Source organism: Protopterus annectens, chromosome 1.part0 (genome assembly GCF_019279795.1).
Source record: "Protopterus annectens isolate FY-2018-M chromosome 1.part0, PAN1.0, whole genome shotgun sequence".
Taxonomy (NCBI): Eukaryota; Metazoa; Chordata; order Ceratodontiformes; family Protopteridae; genus Protopterus; species Protopterus annectens.
The window spans coordinates 1,306,409,148-1,306,433,551 of record NC_056725.1 but is presented as its reverse complement, the minus strand read 5'-3'; the positions used below and the strand labels follow the sequence as shown (position 1 = coordinate 1,306,433,551).

Below are 24,404 nucleotides of genomic sequence, written 5' to 3'. Positions count from 1 at the left end.
ATTTAAAGTGTTTTTCTAGAATACTCAGAGCTCTCAAATTAGTTGTGGTGAATATTTTTTTTACTCTCCGGATTTTTTTTTTTTGCTTTAATTTCTTTTTTAGATAAGTACTCTTCACAGTTTGGTGGTGGTAGTCAGTATGCTTATTTCCATGAAGAGGATGAGACCAGCTTCCAGCTTGTGGACACTGCTAAAACACAGAAAACTGCCTACCAGAGGAATCGTATGAGGTTTGCACAGGTAATCTTACAACATCTTTAAAATGAAGAAACACGTTTTAGTTATCCTTGTGACAGATTCCTGTCTGCCTGACAGCAACTGTCTGGAAAAAAAGAGAGCAATTTTATATGGGTTGGTTACAGAGGGAACAGTACTCTGTTGAGGATCTTGCATTATCCCACTTGTCCACCATGTGAAATAACTGCTGTCAGGTGTATCTGACTTGGAAGCAGTCTGACTCCATTCCAAGTGCTTGAGCTCCTTCCCTTATCTCATAACGCATCTGATGTTCATCGTGCTTCATTGTTGCAGTCATTACACTTGGGTTATCCTGCTGGCAGGCTACCCGCAGTCGGCCCGAATTCCAAAGTCTTGGTCTGGCATCGGTTGCTGTCGCCTCTTCCCTGACGTCAGTGTGCCAGGGGTATAAAAGATGCAGCCGACACCATTTTCTTCAGTCTTTCTTGATGCGCGGTGCCCGAAGCAAAAGCAGTTTGCAAGTGCCGGTTGGCCGACTCCTGAGATTTTCAAAATTGAATTTCAGATCCAAAGTCTTCTATAAAGTTAAGTACCCCGTTGGGGAAACTTTTTTCTTGCTGCAGACCGATGTCAGAAAAAGTTAACAATTGTATTTCTTGTGGGAGGCAACTACCTCATGAGGATTTTCATTCTTACTGTATTCCTTGCCTAGGCCCTGACCATGACGTTGCTAGTTGTCGGTTTTATGCTAGATTTAACCAACGTCGGTACGATTTTGCTTTTCATTACTTTGGCCGAAGGTTTAACTACATAATGCCGTCGGAGCAGCCGACGACCGGAGTTCATAAAAAGCGCAAGGAAAAAGAAAAGGACAGGCATCCGAGGTCCTTAACCGATGAAGCCTCTTCTAGGCCAGTTGCTGGTTCGCCGATTCTCAGTGAGGCGCTTTCGCAGTCCCTGACACCCGCTACCTCAGAGCCACAGGCCGCCTCTGATTCCCACGTGGAGACAGCTAGGCCTCTGGAAACTTAAGGTATTGGGCCTTCGGAAACTAATCCCTCAGATGGGTCCAGAGCCGCTGAGCAGGCATCTACCTCTGAGGGTGTTTTCAGACCTACACAGTTTTATATCAAGCCAACTTAAGCATCAAAATCAAAGACTAAAACAGTTTGAAAGACAAGGAAACAAGTACAGCACTCTCCAGGACAGACTTCCATGCCTAAGAAACAGATGCTCAAAATGGCCGAAGACCTAATTACTTTGACCAGGGGTTCCCATCCCCCTCCTGATAAGAGGCCTAGGCAAGACACTGAATATGATTCTTTTGATCAGGTTTCCATTTCCTCTGACTCCTTTTCCGAACGGGGATACTCTATTCCTCCCTATGAGGATTCTGATGCTGAAGAATCTGTTCCTTCAGCTTCTCCTCCCGAGGATTACTCATTTGGGGAAACCTTGCATACCATGAGGGAGCATTTCTACTGGGAGAGCCAAGATTATTCAGATTCTAAGAAAAGGCTCAGAGACTTTCTTTTACTACCTCAGCACAGACCTCTTGCTATTCCTCCTGTTCTAGACATTGTAGATGATGTATTTTCAGAGTCCGGCCTATCTCCCGACTCTACCTCCTGCACCTATTAAGCCAGACAGATACTACAGGGTTCCAGATTCTCATAAATTTCTTTATAAAAACCCTGCTGCTGACCCAGAAACTATTTCTCAGGGTCCCAAAGGGGGTCAAGGCTGCTACTGCAAAAAACCCTGTCCCCTCAGATAGAGATGTTAGGGCACTGGGCAGATGGGGGGAAAAAAGTTTACACTTCTGCTACCTTGGCTGTAAGGGCTTTAAATTGTCAGTTTCATATGCTTAAATATCAGCAATATTTAATGTCTCTGTTAAAACAGAAAATGTTGACATATTCTGAATGTGCTGAGAACAATGAATTGCAGGATTTATTGCATGCAGCTGAAAAAGTGGGAAAACATACTTTGCAATGTGGTTATGATTCACTGGAGGCCTCTTTGCAGGGCCGCTGTAACAGGCTCTATCATTAGAAGGCACGCTTGGTTAAAAGTGCAGACTCTGCCTGATCATGTTAAAGCAAATTTATTGGATGCTCCATTACAGCATGATACTTTGTTTGGTGTTAAGGCAGAAGAGGTGTTGAAGAAAATGGAGGATAAAGCTAAATCTATGCAGACAGTGAAGGATTTCTTACAGGTGCAGCCACCCAGATTTAGCAGGAACTGGCCTTCTAAGAATTGGTCCTTTCCCGTGTCAGACAGGCCACAAAGAGGCAGATACAGATGCCCTAGAGGCAGACAACAGCCCCAGGGCTCATACAGGCCCAAACAGTGGGGTGCTTCTGTCTCCAAAAGCGGAGAAGACAAATCACAGCCATATAGGAAACAGTCCCAATGACTTCCCTCTGCCAGTGCAAAGCATTTATCTTTTGGCAGCACCCTTAGGGGGAAAGCTAGCACTTTTTTCACAAAATTGGCACATGATTACCCAGGACAAATGGGTCTTAAATATAGTCTCTCAGGGCTACAGGTTCCACTTTCACACCCTTCCAAAGGCAAAAGGTATGCCAGACCTGCCACACAATCAATGGGCAGAGGCACAAAACCAAGTTTCATCTCTCATGGACATGAGGGCTATTCAGCCAGTGCCACAACAAGAGCAGGGACAAGGATTTTACTCAAGACTTTTCTTAGTACCAAGAAAGGACAAAGCATGGAGACAGATTCTGGACCTGTCTATTCTAAATACTTTTCTGGACGTTCCGAAATTCAAAATGTTGACTCTGCAGCAGCTTCTGCCCATGCTGGGCAAAAAGGCTTGGCTTGTAACATTGGACCTCAGAGGCATACCTGCATGTCCCAGTCAGACAATCTTGCAGAATATACCTCAGATACATAGCTGGCTCAATGCACTATTAATTCTCTGCACTGCCCTTTGGCTTATCTGCTGCGCCCAGGGTCTTCACAAAATGCCTGGCACCAGTAATTGCATTTAGCAGACAGAGAAATTCAAATATATCCCTACTTGAATGACTGCCTTATTCAAGCAGAGACCAAAGACATTCTACTAAAGCATCTGGTGTTTGTTAAAAGATTACTAATTTGCCTAGGGTACACAGTAAACGAAAAGAAATCAAAACTAGTACCCTCTCAAGAGATAATATTCCTGGGTGCAAGCTTAAATACAGCTGCCCAGATGGCTTATCTCACACCAGACAAACAAAGGCAACTGACTTCTTACTTCGAAAGCATGGCAACAAAGACTCAGTTATCTGCAAGAAAAAATTTGCAGGCTCTGGGCTACATGGCCTCCTGCATTCTGCTAATTCCATATGCAAGACTGCATATGAGGAAACTACAATGATACCTAAAAAGTGTTTGGACTCAACATTGCCACAGCCTGGAATCATTTAATTTCACTCATTCCCTGCCAGCAACAGGAGTTTCGATGGTGGACGCAGGCCTGTCACCATAACAAGGGGACAGCCATTCACTTTACCCACAGCCAGGCAAACACTAACAACAGATGCATCAGATTATGCCTGGGGGGCCCACATGGCAGGAAAATGTAATCAGGGCACATCGCCCCCAAGCCAAGGGCATCTACACATCAATCAAAGTGAGATGCTAGCTGTACAAAATGCCCTGACAGCCTTCAAGGACCTACTTTATCCAGGACAGCTGCTGATAAAGACGGACACCACCACAGTCATGTGGTACATAAACAAGCAGGGGGGCACACATTCCTACCCTCTCTGCAGACAAGCCATGATTTTGTGGAACACAGCATTGACTTACCAAGTACACCTGCAAGCACAATTCCTGCCAGGAAAAACAAATGCTCTGGCAGACGAACTAAGCAGAAACCTCATGGACCCTCACGAGTGGAAACTAGATCCACAAATCTTCAGCATGATAACAAGGAAATGGGGACGCCCAGACATAGATCTTTTTGCCTCCCCTCACAACTGCCAACTTCAGAGATTCTGCACAAGGACTTATCACAAACAAGCATGGAAAGTGGATGCTTTGTCATTCAGCTGGAACAACCTTACAGTATATGCCTTTTCGCCACTGCCTCTCCTCCCCAAGGTACTCCTAAAGGTCAGACAAGAGAAGCCACAAATGATACTGATTGCCCCAGATTGGCCATGCCAACACAGGTACCCAATCCTAAGAAGCTTGTCCCAAGGCCCAGCCCAGACATTGCCTCACATTCCTCATTTACTGACCCAACAAAACAATCAGATCCTGCACAGCCAACTCAGAACTCTAAATCTAGCTGCATGGCGGATACTGTAACCATTCAGAATACACGTCTCTAAAGCGATTATGGATGTTATTTTGGAGACCAGGAGGCCCAGCACCAGAAAATCTTATGCAGAAAAATGGAAGAGATTCTGTACTTGGAACCAGGCACAAGGAATTGACACGCTTGTTCCAAATATTCCTCAGATTTTACAATATCTAACTGAGATGCTGGACAAAGGCCTATCCTTCTCATCAGTTAAGATCCATGCCTCTGCCATTTCAGCTCATTACAATACAGACCCACCTATTTTTTTCATATCCATTGCATAGGCAGTTCCTCAGGGGGGCCAAAAACATAAGACCTCCAAGGAGAGCACCATTACCTGCATGGGACCTCAATTTTGTCTTGGAAAAACTCACACTGCTTTCTTTTGAGCCAGCCAATACAGCTGAGATAAAACTCTTATCATGGAAAACAGCTCTGCTCCTAGCAATAACTTCAGCAAGAAGAGTCTCAGAGTTACAGGCATTAATGGCTGTGGAACCTTTTATCTTCCATCTGGACAGGGTTTCTCCAAGGACAAACCCAACACATTTATGTTTAAGGTAGTGTCCAGTGTGGCTCTTAACCAAGCCATTCATTTGCCTACTTTTTTACCCAAACACGCAGAATAAAGGGGAGAGACTTCTGCATTCTTTGGACATACACAGACAGCTACGCTTCTACTTGGACAAAACTAAAACTTTCAGAAAGACTGAGCAACTTTTAGTGGCATATGCTGCAGGATCACAAGGAAAGGCTGTCTCAAAGCAGACTATTTCAAAATGGATAGGACACTACATTCGTTTCTGCTATTCACAATATGGCAAATCAGTGCCTAAGGGCATTAGACCACATTCTACCAGGGCAGCAGCCACCTCAGCAGCCTTCCTCAGAGGAGTACCAACCAAGGATATTTTGGAGGCTGCAACTTGGACTTCAGTGCACACACTAAGCACTACCACTTGCCTCTTTACGCTTAATCCAGAGCAGGCTTTGCCACTGCAGTCTTGCAGGGCCTTATAGCCACTCCTAATTCTATTTAGACCCAGCCGCCCAACCTCCGCTTTGGGATTCAACCCAAGTGTAATGACTGCAACAGTGAAACACGATAAACATAGTACAATTGTGTACCTACCATAAATGTAGATGTTCAAGTGTATTCACTGTTGCAGTCCAGGTTACCCACCCGCCATCTCCCTTTCTTTGCTGGGACTTATCTGTACTTCTCTATCCTATACAACCTATGTGGTGTATTTGCTTGTAGATGAAGGTATTGTTTATTTTAGTGCATGCTTTTATAAGCAATGTTGCCTACCCTTCTGGGGGCACGTGACATCTGGGGCAAGAAAAGCTGAAGAAAATGGCGTCTGCTGCATCTTTTATACCCCTGGTGCACTGACATCAGGGAAGAGGCGACAGCAACCAACGCCGGACCAAGACTTTGGAATTCAGGCCGACTGTGGGTAGCCTGCCAGCAGGATAACCCAAGTGTAATGGCTGCAACAGTGAATACCCTCGAACATCTACATTTATGGTAGGTACACAACTGTACTTTCCCTCTGGAGGTTCGTCTAATTGCAGTGGCAGCAAATGAGATCTGGAAACTCAAAGTACTCATCGGTAAGTTTTCTCTGTTGTTTCTCCTCTTTTTTTTTTAGCAACTGTTTAGCAAAGCCTTTCCTCTTCATCTTCTTTTTAGCAAAAAAAAGTGTGTATGTGGGGGGCTGTTAGAAATGTTCTTTCCATTGCTTTGATTTTTAAATAGTTTTGAATTGTTATAACTGTATAGTGTATGCTGTATTTCTCTATTTGTTGCTGCCTTTTGGTCATTGTGCTTGGCTTCTCTGTATCAGTTTTGTCTGGTTTATTTAATTTCCTTTTGGTGGACTCCCATTTGCCACCATTATGGGCAAGGGCTTCAGGAATTGTGCCTTTTGTGGATATCAAATTTAACCCCTGGATGCTCTCAAGTTGTTTGTGGTATGCCTGGGACCAGAATACCTAAAGGGCCTTTTGCAACATTCAAGTGCAAAAGAATAAACAATTTTTTATTACACCTTTCGTTGTACACTTTTTCCAGTGCAGTAACCAGTGCAAACCTCATGCATGTTGCACTAAATACTAGGTGGCAGTTGGACTGACAATTGATTCTTTGCTCATGCCTGTACTGTCATCTAGTTTGAACAACCATGAACACTTGACACACCAAACACTTTATTGTAAAGCTTTCGGGTCCACACCCTTCATCAGTACATAGTAACTGTGTTTTCTCATCCTTTAAAAAGGAGATGTAATTAAACCACATGCTTCAGCCAGCCTATCACTCTAACCACTAATTAAATTTTAAAGAAAAATTTTACTATCTAAAGTATAGTAGATGTAAAACATTAAGGACATATAAAAACACATTAAACTATATAAAATAATTCACATATATTTCTACAATAAACATAAAAACATACCCTATATGCATATATATTCAAATACAAATTTATAATTCATCATAAAATCAGTCACTGCTCATTTATAAAATTAGAAATAAACTTTCTCTCTCCGCTTTTTCATTAAAACAGGTTTTGAACTAACCGCATTATTCAAACCTGGACTGATATCAGCCTGAAGTCTAATAATCCATTCAAATTCTTTTAATTCTAACACAGTATTCATATCACCTTTCCTCACACCAATCTCTACTGTACATATAACTCTAAATTTGAATCTATGCCTTTCATCCTCATCAATGATATGTTTGCTCAATGCATTTGTTAATACCTTCCTTCTTGTATCTGACTTATGCTCTATGATCCTCTCCCTTAATTTTCTGGTGGTCTTACCCAAATAAAATGATGTGCATACCACACACATAGCTAGGTAGACCACCTGGGTTACATTACAGCTTGTCAAAGCTTCCAGGGTGAAAATTTCTCCACTCATTGAATGTATACAAGTACTATCACCCTCATACAAGTCATTGCAACAAGTACAGATGTTCTTCATTCCACATTGCTGCAGTCCTAACTATTGGGTAGTCCGCTGTCCAGTCGGCCCGAATACCAAAGTATATGGCTGACGTCGGTCAGGGCGCATTAGACTGACGTCAGTACGTCAGGGTACTAATGCGCATGACCGACGTCATATCCTCAGTCTTTTTTGCCGCATGGTCCGATGCAGAAGCAATTTTGCGAGTGCAGGTTGGCGTTCTGAAAGTTTCTGAAGCCAGAGTTTCAGACCGAATCAAAGTTGGCTAAGTACCCGCTAGGGAATATTTTGGTTTTTCTTGCCTCAGTATTTAACCGGATGTCAGAAAAAGTGAATAACTGTATTTCTTGTGGGAAACAGATACCTCATAGGGATTACCATACTTTGTGTATACCTTGTTTAGGGCCTGAGCACGGCGTTGTTGGATGCCGCTCTTGTGCTAGATTTAACAAACGCACTATTAAGAGAAGGTTAGACTGTGCCAGGTTAGTGTTTGGGAAGCGTTGTAATTATAAAATGCCGCCGGATGCTCCGACGCCGGCTTCGCTAAAAACGCAAGGACAAAACAGCAAAGTTTAGAGTGGAAGAACCGACAGTCCCAGACGCCGGTTCTTTAGAGGGCTCAGTGGAGCCGGAGGTTTTGCCAGGTGTTTCTTTGGAGTCTCAGGGAGAGACTTTACTGTTACAGGATGTATCCTCTCAGGAAGTAGGCCAGGCTGAGGGGGCTTCTCAGGTGGCTGTTCTTCCCTCTCTTCCTAAGGTGGTCAGAGCCTCCTTCTGTTTCCAAGGCTTCTTTGAGGGGCAGGCCGAGTTTTGCTTCAGTGGGGGTTTCTCCTAGTGCTTCAGGGTCTTTGCCTAAGAAACATATGCTTAAAATGGCAGAGGATTTGATTACTATGATAAGGGGTTCTATGCCCCCTCCTGATAAGAGGCCTAGGGTGGAACCTGAGTTTGAAGTTTTGAGCAATGCTCGAGGCTTCTGAGTCTTCGGCTGAAGACTTGCAGGAGTATCCTCCTTATTCTGATTCTGATGTGGATGATTCTACTCCTTCAGCTTCTCCTGAGGATTTTTCATTTTCAGAGACTCTGCATTCCATGAGGGAGCATTTTAAATGGGAAGGTCAAGATTTCTCTGATTCCAGGAAAAGGCTTAGGGAATTCTTATTTTACCCCAGCATAGGCCTTTAGCTATACCTCCTGTTTTGAATGTGGTGGAAGATGTTTTGCAGAGGCTTCCTGAATCCTGATTCTTTGCCTCCTGCCCCAGTTAAACCGGATAGGTATTATAGGGTGCCTGAAGCTCATAAGTATCTTTTAAGAGTCCTAGGGCAGACCCGGAAACTGTCTCTCAGGGGCCTAAAGGTGTGAAGGCCTCAGTTGTTAAAAATCCTGTCCCTCCTGATAAAGAGGCAAGGGCTTTGGATAGGTGGGGAAAGAAAGTGTATACTTCTTCCACTTTAGCCATGAGGGTTGAATTGTCAGTTTCACATGTTAAAATATCAGAATTATCTTCTTTCACAGTTGAAATCTAAGGTGGATGCTCTGGCGGAAGGTATTGCGTGTAAAGAGTTGCAGGATTTAGTTCATGTGTCTGAACAGGTGGGTAAACATTCCTTGCAATGTGGTTTTGATGCTGTGCAGGCCTCCTCCAGGGTGGCTGCCACTGGTTCTGTTCTTCGTAGGCACGCCTGGTTGAGAGATCAGAGTTTAGCTGAGCATGTTAAGACACGGATTTTGGATGCTCCCTTGCAGTCTGATGTGTTGTTTGGTTCGCCTGTAGAAGCAGTTTTGAAGAAAATGGAGGACAAGGCTAAGTCTATGCAAACTGTTAAAGATTTTTGCAGGTGCAGCCTCCGAAGTTTAGTAGAAATTGGCCTGCTAAGGGATGGACTTATCCTGCTTATGATTCCCAGTCTAGGGGTAGGTCTAGACGTGGTAGGGGCAGAGCTCAGGGTTCTTTAGGCCTAGAACAGGGAGTTCCCCTGCTCAGACTTCTGGTGAGGGCAGGGGTCAGTCCTTTCGTAAGCAGACCCAATGACCTGCCTTTTCAGCTGCCAGTTCATTCTCGCCTGGCAGCACCGTTGGGAGGAAGACTGTCTCTTTTCAAAGAAAATTGGGATTTAATTACCCAAGACAGATGGGTTCTGGATATCATTCACCACGGTTACAGGTTTTATTTCCATACCTTGCCTCCTTTCAAAGGCATGCCAGACATTCCTCCTCTACAAAGACAAGAGGCTCACAAGCAAATTTCTCAGTTACTCCAAATAGGGGCCATTCAGCCGGTTCCTGTGCCAGAAAGGGGCCTAGGATTTTATTCTCGCCTGTTCCTAGTACCAAGAAGGGGAACACGTGGAGACCAATTTTGGATTTATCTATCCTCAACACTTATCTGGACATTCCCAAGTTCAAAATGTTGACGTTACAACAGCTTTTACCTCTGCTGGGCAAAGATCACTGGATGGTAACTTTAGATCTCAAGGAAGCTTACCTTCATGTGCCTATAAGACTAAGTTGCAGAAAGTATCTGCGTTTCGAGCTGGAAATTCTCATTATCAGTTCTCTGCATTGCCCTTTGGCTTATCTACTGCCCAGAGTATTCACAAAGGTTCTGGCTCCAGTGATAGCTTACTTCAGGCTAAAAGGAATTCAAATCTATCCTTACTTGGACGATTGCCTGATTCTGGCTCAAGAAAAGGAAGACCTTCTACAGCATTTGGAATATGTCATAGCAGTGCTAAGATGCCTAGGGTATTCTGTGAACGAAATAAAGTCCAGTCTAGTACCCTCTCAAGACATGTGCTTTCTGGGTGTGAGACTGAATACAGCAGCCCAGATGGCCTTTTTAACCCCGGACAAACAAAAGAATCTTTCCAGTTACTTCCATCAACTATCTCTTCAGTCCGGGCTGACTGCAAGGACAGTCCTTCAAGCCTTAGGGTTCATGGCATCTTGTATTCTGGTGCTTCCCAATGCCAAACTGCATATGAGGAAGCTACAATGGTATCTCAAAATGTATGGACACAGCACTGCCAGGATTTGGACACTGTCATTCAAATAATACCTTGCATTCAAAAGGAATTTTTGTGGTGGGCTCAGGAATGTCACCTAAACAAGGGACTCTCTGTGACCCGCCAGAGGCGAGTCAAATTCTAACGACAGATGCCTCAGACATTGCTTGGGGAGCTCATCTAAATGGAAAGTGGATACAAGACAAGTGGCCTGCCAGACTACAGCATCTACATATCAACATGAAGGAGATGTTAGCAGTCCAGTTTGCATTAATGGCTTTCAAGGAGTTACTTCTTCCAGGGCAGGTGTTGATTCTAACAGACAACACAACTGTCATGTGGTACATCAACAAACAAGGGGAACACATTCTTACCCATTGTGCAGGCAAGCAATGATTTTATGGGAGACTGCGCTCAGCTTGCAACTAACTCTTCAGGCAAGGTTTCTGCCGGAGCACAGAACTCCTTAGCAGATGTGTTAAGCAGACAAATCATGGATCCCCACGAGTGGAAACTGGATCTTCATGTATTTCAAAGTTGACAGTGTCCTGGGGAACTCCAGACATAGATCTGTTCGCTTCTCCACTAAACCACCAGCTGCCAAAGTTTTGCACAAAGAGGTTTCATCACACAGCTTGGAAAGTGGATGCTCTTTCTTTCAGTTGGAAAAATCTTCATGTGTATGCTTTCCACCTCTGCCTCTTCTTCCAAAGGTGCTTCTAAAGGTCAGACAAGACAAGCCAAGGATGATTTTAATAGCTCCAGATTGGCCTCGACAGCACTGGTACCCATTACTGAGGAGTCTGGTAAAGAAGCCTCCATGGCCTTTACCCTTGATTCCACATCTGTTGTCTCAGAAGGACGGTCGTCTGCTCAATGTCAAGCTTCACTCTCTTCATCTAACAGCCTGGCATATTCTGTTTTGAAAGACAGCAGGTCTCAACTTCCTCAACAAGTTTTAAATGTGATTATGGAAGCCAGAAGACCTAGTACAAGGAAAGTGTACGCAGAAAAATGGAAGAGATTTTTATTTTGGACTGCAGCAAAGAATTTGGAGATTTCGGAGCCTAATTTGAGTGTGGCTCTTCAATATCTTACTGAGTTATTGGACAAAGGTTTGTCTTTCTCTTCCATTAAGATTCATGCTGCAGCAATTTCAGCTCACTATGATTGTGACCCACCATTGTTTTCACATCCTTTGTTCAAGCAATTTCTTAGAGGGGCAAAGAATATAAGACCCCACGAGCTCCTACTCCTGCTTGGGATCTCAATTTTGTGTTGGAGAAACTTACTCTACAACCTTTGAGCCTGCAGCTACTGCTGAACTGAAATACTTGTCATGGAAGACTGCTTTTGTTGGCCATTACTTCTGCAAGAAGGGTTTCTGAGTTACAGGCCCTTATGGCGGTTGAGCCTTTTTTGATTTTTCATAAGGACAGGGTATCATTACGTACTAATCCTTCCTTTATGCCTAAAGTGGTTTCTAGTGTGGCTTTAAACCAAACTATTCATTTGCCTACGTTTTATGCAGATCCCCAAAATAAAGGGGAAAAGGTTTTGCACACTTTAGATGTACACAGGCAATTGCTATTATTTGAGCAGGACTAAGGATTTTAGGCAGTCTCAGCAGTTGTTTGTTTCTTTTGCTTTGAGTTCTCAGGGCAAACCTGTGTCAAAACAAACTATTTCTAGATGGATTGGGTGTTGCATTACATTTTGTTATTCCCATCATGGCAAGGAGATTCCAGCTGGGATTAGGCCTCATTCCACTAGGGCTACTGCCACTTCAACAGCATTTCTGAGGGGGGTGGCAACTAAGGATATTTTGGAGGCAGCTACTTGGAGTTCAGTGCATACTTTCTCTAAGCATTATCACCTTCCTCTCTACTCTAAGTCTAGGGCTGGTTTTGCCACAGCTATTTTGCAGGGCATGTTGTCAGTTCCTGCTTCCTTATGATTTGCCAGCCTCCCTTACCTCTGCTTTGGGATTCTACCCAATAGTTAGGACTGCAGCAATGTGGAATGAAGAACATAGTACAGTTTTGTACCTACCATAAATGTAGATGTTCGAGGATCCACATTGCTGCAGTCCAATTTACCCTCCCTCCTTCCCCTCTGTGTTTAGGGGTGGTTGTGTAGGTGAGGTTATATTCTGCTAATTTTGTATATTTTATATATATATATATATTTTGGGGCAGGTATATTGGGAGTTTTTGGTTTTTGGCCTTATCTTTTCAGGGTCTTCTGACATCTGGGGCAAGAAAAGACTGAGGATATGACGTCGGTAATGCGCATTAGTACCCTGACGTACTGACGTCAGTCACGCGCCTGACCGACGCCAGCCATATACTTTGGTATTCGGGCCGACTGGACAGCGGACTACCCAATAGTTAGGACTGCAGCAATGTGGATCCTCGAACATCTACATTTATGGTAGGTACAAAACTGTACTTTATAACATTTTCTTGTCCCAGTCCCTGTTTGTGTATGTTTGTTCTTTTCTTTAAAATCATTATAACAAAGCTTTTGATGTTAAGTTGTCTATCTCGCCTTCATTCTTGCTGGATGGGTTCGGAGCCGACCTCGGCCACTCTAAAAGCTCGAGAGTTGGTTCCACCGGCTCGAGGCTCCCCTTATATCCCACAATGCTAGGCGAGAGTTACCTCAGATCTCGTTTGCCGCTACAGCTTCGAGGTTGGTTTTCTACCGGTTCTTGGTAAGTGACTTTTTCTTGTGTAATTTAGTCTTTCAAAACCCCTTTATTTTTAATATATTCACTTATTTCCGTTTTTTTCCCTCAAGAACCTTAGGTTCTTCCCTTGGGCCTACAGGCCTTTTCTCTTCCCTAGTGGAGTGTGTGTGTATTATTTTATTTTAAAATCCTAGTTAGTGGTTTTATTATAATTTAACTTGACAGGGTGTAACTAGTGTGTTTGTGTGTGTTTGTTTACACCTGTTTAAAATGTCCAAAGAAGCAAAGGTCTCGATTCAAGAAGTGTGATGCGTGCTGTCAGAAAATGTCTCTGACAGACGCTCACACTTCTTGTGTCTACTGTCTGGGTTTGCACCTGCAGGACTCCTGTGCTGTGTGCCATGGCTTCAGCCCCAGGGTCCTGCAGGAAAGAAAAATAAATTGATACTAAGAGGCTTACTCAAGCCAGAGGATTCCCTATCTGTTTCAACAGGGAAGCCCTCTAAGGCATCTAGGTCTTGGCCCGACAACTGAGCCGAGACCTAAGGTTTCAACCTCTGCCTTCATCGGCCCGGCTGGAGCCGATAAGTCTCAGTCCACAGTTTCTGTGGCTCTCGCCCGCCGAGCCGAGGTAGTAAGTCCCGTGGTCGGCTCCGACCAGACCTTCGGAGCCGACAACCAGGAAGAGGTCCAGGTCACCATCTCTTGGCTCCGTCATTCGGCTCCAGGATCTCCCCTGCTGTCTGAACGGAGCCAAAGATCTCACTCCTCTAGGTCATCGAGGCTGTCGGATCATGACCTTCAGAGGGTAGTGAGTCGACATCTTAAGTCCGAGGCACTGGCCCAGATGCTTCAGAGCCCGACTCATCAGTCGATGCCTGCCCCGTCCATCAACATATTCCTCCTTCGACTCTTTTGAGCTCGAGCCGGGTCGGAACCGAGACTGTGATAGCGCCGAGCCGATACAATTGTCTTCGCCCGCTGCCTGCTCCGTTTCTTCCTTGAAGAATCTCGGCGCCGGACTTCCCTCGCCGGCTCCGGGGTGAGTGGCATCGAACCCTTGTCCGACCCCTCTCCCTCTCGGTGCTTGGCGCTGGTGAGTTCGGCTCGACATCGCCTCGGAGCCATCACTGTCGGTGCCGAGGGGTTCTTAGCTTCGGAGCGGGACCTCTGGCTCTGCCTGACAGGGGTGCATTCGAGGTCATGCGGAGTGTGTTAGAGCCTGGCTCTACTCCACAGTCGGCTCCGCCCCTCCCTCTATGGTGCCTCAGGCTAAGTCGACTCACTCCCTCATCCCGGACCGCAGAGAGCCGCTCCTCAGGAACCCCTGTGGGATTTCATCCTCTTCGAGGCCTCCTGATTTGGCAGAAGAGCCCCTCGGAAGAGGAAGTGTAAGAGGAAACACATTGACTCACCTGAGTCCATCACGCCAGACACAGATTTGGATGATTCTGAGGGTTCCCCGTTCCCCTTCTGAAGATGTCTCATTTGCAGACATTCTGGAGATCCTGAAACAGAGGGGAAATTGGCCAGCCCTCAACCCTTCGGAGGACGAATCTGTGTATCTTGAGGCGTTGGCTCCGTCCTTCCACCTCCTGGGTGTCCCCCTTGACCCCTCATGCAGGTGGTTGCTAAGAAGGCATGGACGGCTCCTGATTCAGTGGACCCCACTCCCAGGGACCTTCAGTTCATAACAGCACCAGCAGACAAACAGTTCTTAACAAAAGGAGTTTCTGTGGATGCTATGGTGGTAGCTGCTGCCACTAAGAAGGAGCTAGCTGATCCTTCAGTACCTGTCCATCCACCTAACAAGGAATCTAGGTCCATGGACAGGTACGGAAGCGGATGTTCTCGTCAGCGACATTTACCATGCTCGCTGAACTACCTGTGCCATTTTACTTGTCTTCAAAGGGACTTGATCAAGGAAACGAGTGAAATGTTAAAGGACCCTACAGCTGCGGTTTCCAAGATAAGATGAACACGCAGCTGGCTACCCTCAACTCCATAACCAACTCCTCCATGCGCCTTCTTTCTTACGCGGCTGATGGAGCGAGCAGAGCCAAGAGGGACAGGTGTGGCCTTATTAGGCATGCCTGGATGCGGCTATGCAATTTTGGACCTTCAAGACGCCTTTCACGAACTCCCGCTTGATGGATCATCCTCTTTGGTCCTCAAGTGAAAGAGACCTTGACTAGGTGCGAAACTGATGGCAAGACCCTTTCTGCCGGAGTCCGTTTTTCTACTCCTTCTAGGCCTTACCCCAAAGGCCAGAAAGGTGGAAAGATGTGGTTCCGTAAACAATCTCAAGGGACTTCGCCTGACGACAGAGTCGCTTCGCCAGATGCAGAGGCGGAATAACAATGGTAGACGCCGCCTAGGGGCAGGGGTCCGCAGAACCAGGGCAATCGGGAAGCCTTCCCTGACAAGCCCTTTCAGCATCCCTGAGGTGTTGCCCGACTGCCCACCTTCGGAGGCAGTCGGGGGAAGATTGTCACTGTACCCAGAAGCCTGGCTATCCCTGACTCGAGACAAATGGGTACAGTCCATCATTTCGAAGGCTATTCTATCCCCTTTCTTGCATTCCAAATCAGTTAAAAATCCCTTCCAGATGTTCCACCCGCTCAAAGGGATCTAGCGGTTTTGGAGATTTCAAAACTGCTTGCAAAAGAGCAATTCAGCCAGTTCCAGCAGACCAGCAAGGATCCGAATCTACTCAAGGTTCTTTTAGTTCCAAAGAAAACAGGGACTGGAGACCAATTTTGGATCTCAGTGTCTTGAACAGATCAGTCAAGAAAACAAGATTTCGGATGGTCACGCTGCAATCCATCCTTCCCTTGGGCAAAGGAAACTGGATGTGCTCTATAGACCTTCGGGATGCGTTATCACATAAAATGAACAGACGCCCAGAAGATTCCTCCGCTTCAGGCTGGGAACCAGTCATTTTCAGTTCAGGGCCCTGCCCTTTGGTCTCACCACTGCCCCGGTGTTTACCAAATGCATGGCAGTGGTAGCTTCTCACCTGAGACGACAAGGATTCCAGGTGTTTCCATATTTGGACGACTGGCTCCTCACAGCTCCCACCAAGCATCTCCTTCTGATGGCCAGAGATTACACTTTTCGCGCTTGTCAAAAGCTGGGTATTTCAATAAATTGAAAAGTCTGTTTTGTCGCTTGTCGTACTATTACCTACATAGGCAAATCTAGATACAGTAAACATGTCTGTAGACTAACACATCAGAGGATAACAGACATTCACAAACTGGTATCACTCCTTTTCAACAACAACAGAATCAAAGCCAGGTTAGTTCTGAAAGTATTGGGAATTATGGCAGCCATACCTCTGCTTCCATTAGCCAGATTCCACATGCGGATCCTTCAATGGATGCTCTTTACTCAATGGTCATACCAGCAACTTCCAATGTCTCACACCATTATGATCAAGCGTGCAAAATCATCTCAGGTGGTGGATGTCTTCCCTCAGCTCTTGTTGGGAAGACCCTTTGTTCCACCTCCTCCGGTTGCTACTCTGACAACGGATGCCTCCCTGATCGGGTGGGGGCATTATCAGGGTAGGACGGTCCAGGGCACATGGCAACCAAACGAATGCCACTTGCACATAAATGTTCTGGAGATGAGAGCAGTGCTTTTAGCGTTGCAAGCCCTTCAAGACTCTCTTCCCTTGGGAACGATTGCAATCCAAACAGACAATATGTCTGTAGTGTGGTACATCAACAAACAAGGCGGAACCAGGTCATACCCCTGTGTCGAAGCACTCAGACTGTGGCAATGGGCGATTTCTTCTCAGCGGTTTCTGATAGCAACGCACATCCCGGAAAGTCCAATCAAATTGCGGACAAGTTGAGCAGAGCTATACTCATGCCTCACGAGTGGTCTCTGAAAGACTCTGTAGTGAGAGAAATTTTTCTCAAGTGGGGTCAGCCTTGCTGCGATCTTTTGCTACTCCCCAAAACAGCAAGTGCAGAGAATACTTCACTCTATTCCCTTTACCAGGCCAACCCAGCAGAGACGCTCTAGTCCAAGTTTGGCCCCGGGGACTTCTGTATGCATTTCCTCCTTCCCACTGATCTCTCAAGTGATACAGAAAGCTATCGCTCAGAAGGCCTCATTGATCCTCATTGCTCCTTACCGGCCTCGACAAGTGTGGTTCCCCTTTCTACATCGCTTTCTCTTGAGCGACTGGAATCTGGACCTAGTTCCAGACCTTTTGATCCATCAGTCGGGTCAGTTTCATCGCTCCTCCCCTCTCTGAACCTCACTGCTTGGTTCCTCCAGTTCCAACCTTAGCCAGGTTTCCTCAATTATCTCACTCTGTTAGAGATATTTTGATAGCTTCCCATAAATCTTCCACTCGGAAGATTTATTTGAGTAAGTGGAAACGCTTCGCATGTTGGGCTCAAGGAAAGGACATAGATCCTTTCACTGCTTCCATCCAATTAGTCCTTGATTTTCTAGCTGAACTCTTCCATGCAGGTTCATCTCCTCTACACTTAAAGTTCAATTGGCAGCTATTTCTAACTTTCATGTGGGTATTTCTGAATCTGCCTTAATGTCCCACAAGCTTTGCAAAGCCTTTTTGAAAGGAGTTTTTCTTCTCAGACCTCCCATAAGAAATCCTCCTTCTCCTTGGGACCTAAATTTAGTTCTGGCTTCTTTGATTCTTTCCCCTTTCGAACCTGCAGTCTCCTGTTCTTTAAAATTATTATCATGGAAAACTCTTTTTCTGGTAGCTATTACATCAGCTAGAAGAGTATCAGAGCTTCAAGCACTCAGCTGTCGTCCTCCTTATCTTTTGTTTCATAAGGACAGAGTATCCTTACGAACTAATCCGTCCTTTTTGCCTAAAGTGGTCTCGACGTCAAATCTAAATCAAAGCATTGATCTACCTGTTTTTTTTTTTTCCAGAATACTCCAATAGGTCTGAACAAAAACTACACTGCCTGGATGTTCACCGTCAATTGAGGTACTACTTGGATAGAACAAAACAGTTCAGAAAATCTGATCAGCTGTTTGTCTCCTATGCGGAAAGCAGAAAGGGACTTTCAGTTTCAAAGGTATCATTATCCAGATGGCTTACATCTCTGATTACCCTTGTTTGAGATTAGACACCAAAAGCTGCCTAATAAACCTAAAGCTCATTCCACCAGAGCTTTGGCTACTTCTTTAGCCTTCCAAGACAGACTGCCTATTGACACCATTTGTGCAGCTGCTTGGGCTACTCCTCACACTTTCATTTCTCATTATAAATTGGATTTAGCTTCTAGGCATAGAGCTAACTTTGGTTCCACTGTTCTCAGGAGTCTGTTCCGTTAGGCCACCCGGGACAAGGTGCTAGGGACGCTGTCCCATCCAGCAAGAATGAATAGATAGACAACTTAACATATAGAAGTTATGTTCTTACCATAACGTTCCATGTTAGTTGTCTTCTTCTCGCCTTCTTAAGGCCCCACCCTCCTTCCCCTGGCCTGGACAGACCTAGAGGAGTGTGATTGTGACCTCTCTTTCTACCACCTCTTTCTTAGACATATGCTATTATGCATATTTCCTGGTTCAGGATGTAGGTCACCCTTCTTTCTTCCTGTTGTTAGAGGTGGACTCTGTTTTACAGTTATTCTGTTACTGTTATAAGCTGGGGTTAGCTTACAAACGAGATCTGAGGTAACTCTCGCCTAGCATTGTGGGATATAAGGGGAGCCTCGAGCCGGTGGAACCACCTCTCGAGCTTTTAGAGTGGCCGAGTCGGAGCCGAGGTCGGCTCCGAACCCATCCAGCAAGAAGAAGGCGAGAAGAAGACAACTAACATGGAACGTTATGGTAAGAACATAACTTCTATTTTTAGGGTCTCCGAATTCCTATAAGCATAACTTGGTCTATCACCTACTATTGATCTTATCTCAGGCATAGCCATTAAGATAGGCCAGTTTCTCTCTATTATATCTCGTACATTACTCTTATTAAGATTATATGTAGTGAGGCATCTTACTACTTTATTATCCCCATGTGCCAATGTCCCATAACTCTCTACTCGTCCACTAAAAACTGGTTTATGCTTATTCTCTCTTCCCCTTAGTACTTCCTCATAGACACTGTCTATAATATATCTCGGGTAACCATTCCGTTCAAACTCTTTAATCATTACCATAGCTTGTTCCTTAAAATTACTATCTATGGTATTCAATTTACTTATTCTTATTAATTGCGCTTTCAGTACCCCTTTGAATGTATGTGGCGCATGCATACTGTCCCTATTAATATATCTAGAGGCATCTACCTCTTTTTTATATATCATGGACTCCAGTCTATTCTCATTCCTATATAAATGTACATCCAAATAGTTTATACATTGATCTGACGCTGCCATTTTAAACCTCAGAAACTCAGTAGAGTCATTAAGGTATTGCACATAACTATTTAAATCTGATAAAGAACCACTCCAAATCATAAAACAATCATCTACAAACCTCTTGTAGAATCTAATATTCTCATTCATTCCATTCACATCATTAAGTATAACGCGTTTTTCCCACTCATATAGTACCAAATTAGCATAGGTGTTAGCTATGGGAGTGCCCATTGCTACACCTGTAAGCTGTAAATATGGTTCTTTATCAGATATAAAAATGTTATTCGTTAGCACTGTCTCAAGTAGGGTAGAAATATTTTCAGTCTCCCTACCATACATTTTAACTTCATTATTCAAGAAATCACGAATAGCGTTGAGTCCATATTCATTAGGGATAACAGTAAATAATGAAGTAATGTCCAAAGATACCATAATATAATTTTCTCCTCCATGATTTAGTTGCCAGTTATGTAAATCACGTAGAAAGTTATTAGTATCCTTCAATACTGTGGAACATCCTCCTAAGTACTTTCCTAACACTGTAAATATTTAGAAATAGGCTCGGTCACCCATCCTCCCCCTGAGACTATAGGTTTCAGTGGTGGATCCACCAAACATTTATGTATCTTAGGGATACCATAAATCTGTGGTATCCTGGGACATGGTACACTTAAATAATTAAATCTATATTTATATCATTACTGAGTTGTAGTGCATATATTGTCATATTCACCTCAGTTATATGTCTCTGAACTTCACTAAAAGATTTTTTTCTAAAAGTACATGTTTCATTCAAAATTTTGTCATTATTTATCTGTTACATAACTCATCTATGCAAGTCTATAGATCAGCCAATGCCTACACTTGCACCAAGTCGTTTAACCATTTCTAATCTCTCACTTCCATTTAAGAGTTCCAAGACGCTCTATAGGAAGTTGTGTAATATAACCCTGTGTATTTTATTACCATTTCTTGTAGTCTTCATTTATTTCTATGGTATTGATTATTTTTCCCCTTCAGTAGTTGGTCTTCTGTTGCTTCAGCCATTCACTAAAGCCATTGCTTCTATCTTTGTAATGTCGCGCAACCTCCACTTTCCCATTATCACTTGCAATAATAATGAAAGCAGTTCTTACAAGGGGCAAAATTAATTGTTTTCCATATATAATTTAATAAATATTCCCCTTCTGCTATCTCCCAACTACTTCTCAAAATCTTTTCAGCCAAGAGATTTATTTACAACACCAAGAAATATGTCCCTGATCTCCAAGTACTGTCTCCTGACATCTCCAACAATTTGCATTTATTGAAGGGATCATCTACTCAGAATGTAAAAGTTCTTATGTAAACATTTCCATCCAAAGCTCTGAAATTTTCTTGCCTTAGTAACATTTAGTGGGATTTCATACCTTCTGCCAGTGATCGATCAATTAATTTCTTCTCCAACCTAGATACTGATTCCTTCCTAGTTCCTTCCTTATTGATATCTGGCAGGGCCTTGTGTATTCTGTTTATTAACCTAACTCTAGTACATTGCAGTCCCCTTGCCTCCTGCATTAATGGAACCAAAACTGGCTTGTTCTTGCCCCTTCTTGTGTTTGTATTGTAGATGTTCATCGTGCATACAGCTGCAGTCTTTACAGATGGGTTCTCCTGCCGTCAGGCGCGTCCTCGGTCGGCCGAATTCCAAAGTCTAGGTCCGGCGTCGGTTGTTGTCTCCTTCTTCCCTGACGTCAGTGCGACAGGGGTATATAAGACACAGCCGACGCCATTTTCTCCAGTCTTTTTTGCCGCGCGGTGCCCGAAGCAGAAGCAGTTCGCAAGTGCCGGTCGGCCAGCTCCTGAAATTACGAAAATTTGGAAACCAAAATCTTCTTTAAAGCTAAGTACCCCGTTGGGGAAACTTTTCTTGCCTCAGACCGATGTCAGACAAAGTTAACAATTGTATTTCTTGTGGGAAGCAAATACTGCATAAGGATTTCCATTCCCTCTGTATTCCTTGTTTAGGCCCAGACCACGACGTCTCAGGCTGTCGCTTTTGTGCTACTTTTAATAAATGCACTGTTAAGCGTCGGGTGGAGTTCACCCAGCACTTTTTTGGTAAAGCTTTTGCCTATAAAATGTCGTCGGAGGCTCCGACTACCGTTTTGTCCAAAAAACGCAAGGACAAAGACAGACAAGCGAGGCCCGCGGTCTCGACCGACACCACGCCAAAACCAGCTACACGTGGTCCGGTTCTCAGTGAGGCGCCTACGCAGCCCCTGACTACCGACGACACTTCTCTGGCGGCGTCCTCTGTAACCGAGACCGCAGGTTCCTCGGCCCACACCCTGACTACAGCTACCAAAGCCACTGTGAGTGTTGAGCCTCTTAATGTGGATAGGTCTACTTCCACCCATGGTGTCTTCAGACCTTCTTCTTCCTTTACCATCAAGGCCTTTACTAAGTCTAAATCAGCCATGCACTCCCAGAGGCCTGTTGCACAGGTCCCATCTCCAGGCCCCATGCCTAAAAAACAATTGCTCAAAATGGCTGACGATTTAATTACTCAGGGGTTCCCAACCCCCACCAGACAAGAGACCCAGAGTGGAGGAAGAATCTCCCTCTTCTGACCAGGGCTCCATTATTTCAGAACATTCTGATGAAGAGGAGCATTCGTACTCCCCTTTTGAAGATTCTGATGCAGAACAGTCCATCCCTTCTGTATCCCCCCCCAGAGGATTTCTCATTTGGGGAAACCTTGCATACCTTGAGAGAACACTTCCATTGGGAAGGCCAGGATTTTTCAGATTCCAAGAAAAGGCTTAGGGAATTTCTTCTGCTACCTCAGCACAGACCTCTGGCGATACCTCCTGTCTTGGACATACTTGATGATGTTTATTCGGAGGCTTGCCTTAATCCGGATTCCCTGCCTCCAGCTCCAGTCAAGCCTGATAGGTACTACAGAGTTCCTAACTCACACCAATTCCTTTACAAAAGCCATAATGCTGACCCAGAAACCATTTCTCAGGGCCCCAAGGGAATGAAGGCCTCTACTGCTAAGAATCCATTACCTTCCAAAAGAGAGTCTAGATCCTTAGAAAGGTGGGGAAAGAAGGTATATACCTCGGCCACCCTAGCCATGAGGGCCTTAAATTGTCAGTTCCATATGCTTAAATATCAGCAATTCCTGTTATCACAATTAAAAAATAAAATGTCACAACCTGAACAACCAGATCTGAAGGAGTTGCAGGATATGATGCATAGTGCAGAACAAGTGGGTAAGCACACCTTACAATGTGGTTATGATGCTCTAGAGGCCTCAAGTAGAGCTGCAATTACAGATCAGTCATTCGTAGGCATGCCTGGCTTAGGGAACAAACCTTGCCTGATCATGCCAAAGCTATATTACTAGATGCTCCTTTACAAAAGGATGTATTATTTGGTACTAATGCTGAGGAAATACTAAGGAAAATGGAAGAAAAAGCTAAATCTATGCAAACTGTTAAGGCTTTTCTACAGGTACAACCTCCACGTTTTAGTAGAAATTGGCCTTCAAAAAACTGGTCCTTTCCAGCCACGGACAAGCCCCAAAGAGGTAGATACAGATGCGGAAGGGGCAGAGGGCACTCTCAAGGATCATATAGAGGCAGACAATGGCAATCTCCAGCATCAAGAGGTGTCGAAGACAGTGCACAGCAATACAGAAAACAAACCCAATGACTTTCCCCTTTGCATGCCAAGCAAGGCTCAGGTGGCAGCACCCTTGGGAGGAAAGCTGGCATTATTTTCAAAAAATTGGCATATTGTCACAAAAGACAAATGGATCCTGGACATTATAAACAGAGGCTACAGATTTCATTTTCACACTCTTCCAAAATTGAGAGGCATGCCAAACCTGCCACACAGCCAAAGGGCAGAGGCTCAAATACAAATTTCAAAGCTCATGGACATGAAAGCTATTCAAGAGGTACCTACTCACGAACAAGGTCAAGGTTTTTATTCCAGACTATTCCTGGTGCCAAGGAAGGGAACCGATTGGAGACCCATTTTGGATTTATCCATCCTAAACACATTTCTACTCGTACCAAAATTCAAGATGCTCACCTTGCAGCAGCTTCTTCCCATGCTGGGCAAGGGGTCTTGGTTGGTAACATTGGACCTCAAGGAGGCATACCTGCATGTCCCAATCAGACAAAGCTGCAGAAGATACCTCAGATTTCTTGCAGGTTCAATCCACTATCAATTCTCTGCATTGCCCTTTGGCTTATCTACTGCGCCCAGAGTATTCACGAAATGCATGGCATCAGTAATTGCCTACTGCAGACTTCAAGGGATACAAATATACCCTTATTTGGACGACTGCCTGATCCAAGCGGACAGCAAACGCATACTTCTGGAACATCTGGCTTATGTAACACAGTTATTGAATTCTCTAGGATACACAGTCAACAAAGAGAAATCCAGGCTAACACCATCTCAGAAAATAATTTTCCTGGGTGCCAACTTGGACACAAATACCCAGATGGCCTATCTTGCGCCAGAAAAACAGGGGCAACTAACTCAGTACTTCAAGATACTAGCAAATTGTACCAGGCTAACTGCAAGGAAAATCCTGCAGGCTCTGGGATTCATGGCATCTTGCATTCTTCTAATCCCATGTGCAAAGTTGCATATGAGGAAACTTCAATGGTACCTAAAAAACCTATGGTCTCAACACAGCCACAATTTGGAAACAATAATACCAATAATTCCATGTTTGCAAAAGGAATTTCTATGGTGGGCTCAAGCATGCCAAACAAACGCAGGTCTACCATTCTGCAAACCTCAAGCAAATCAGGTCATCACAACAGACGCCTCAGACTA

At 44.5% G+C, this 24,404-nt stretch overlaps 1 protein-coding gene across 1 annotated transcript in view; it reads left to right on the top strand.

The window, feature by feature from the left end:
* The window catches only part of EIF3D (eukaryotic translation initiation factor 3 subunit D), a 1,307,751-nt gene that overhangs the window by 280,347 nt on the left and 1,003,000 nt on the right, over positions 1 to 24,404 (top strand). Inside the window, 1 exon segment of the mRNA XM_044070941.1 lies at positions 104 to 240. Coding sequence (XP_043926876.1) covers positions 104 to 240 — 137 coding nt within the window.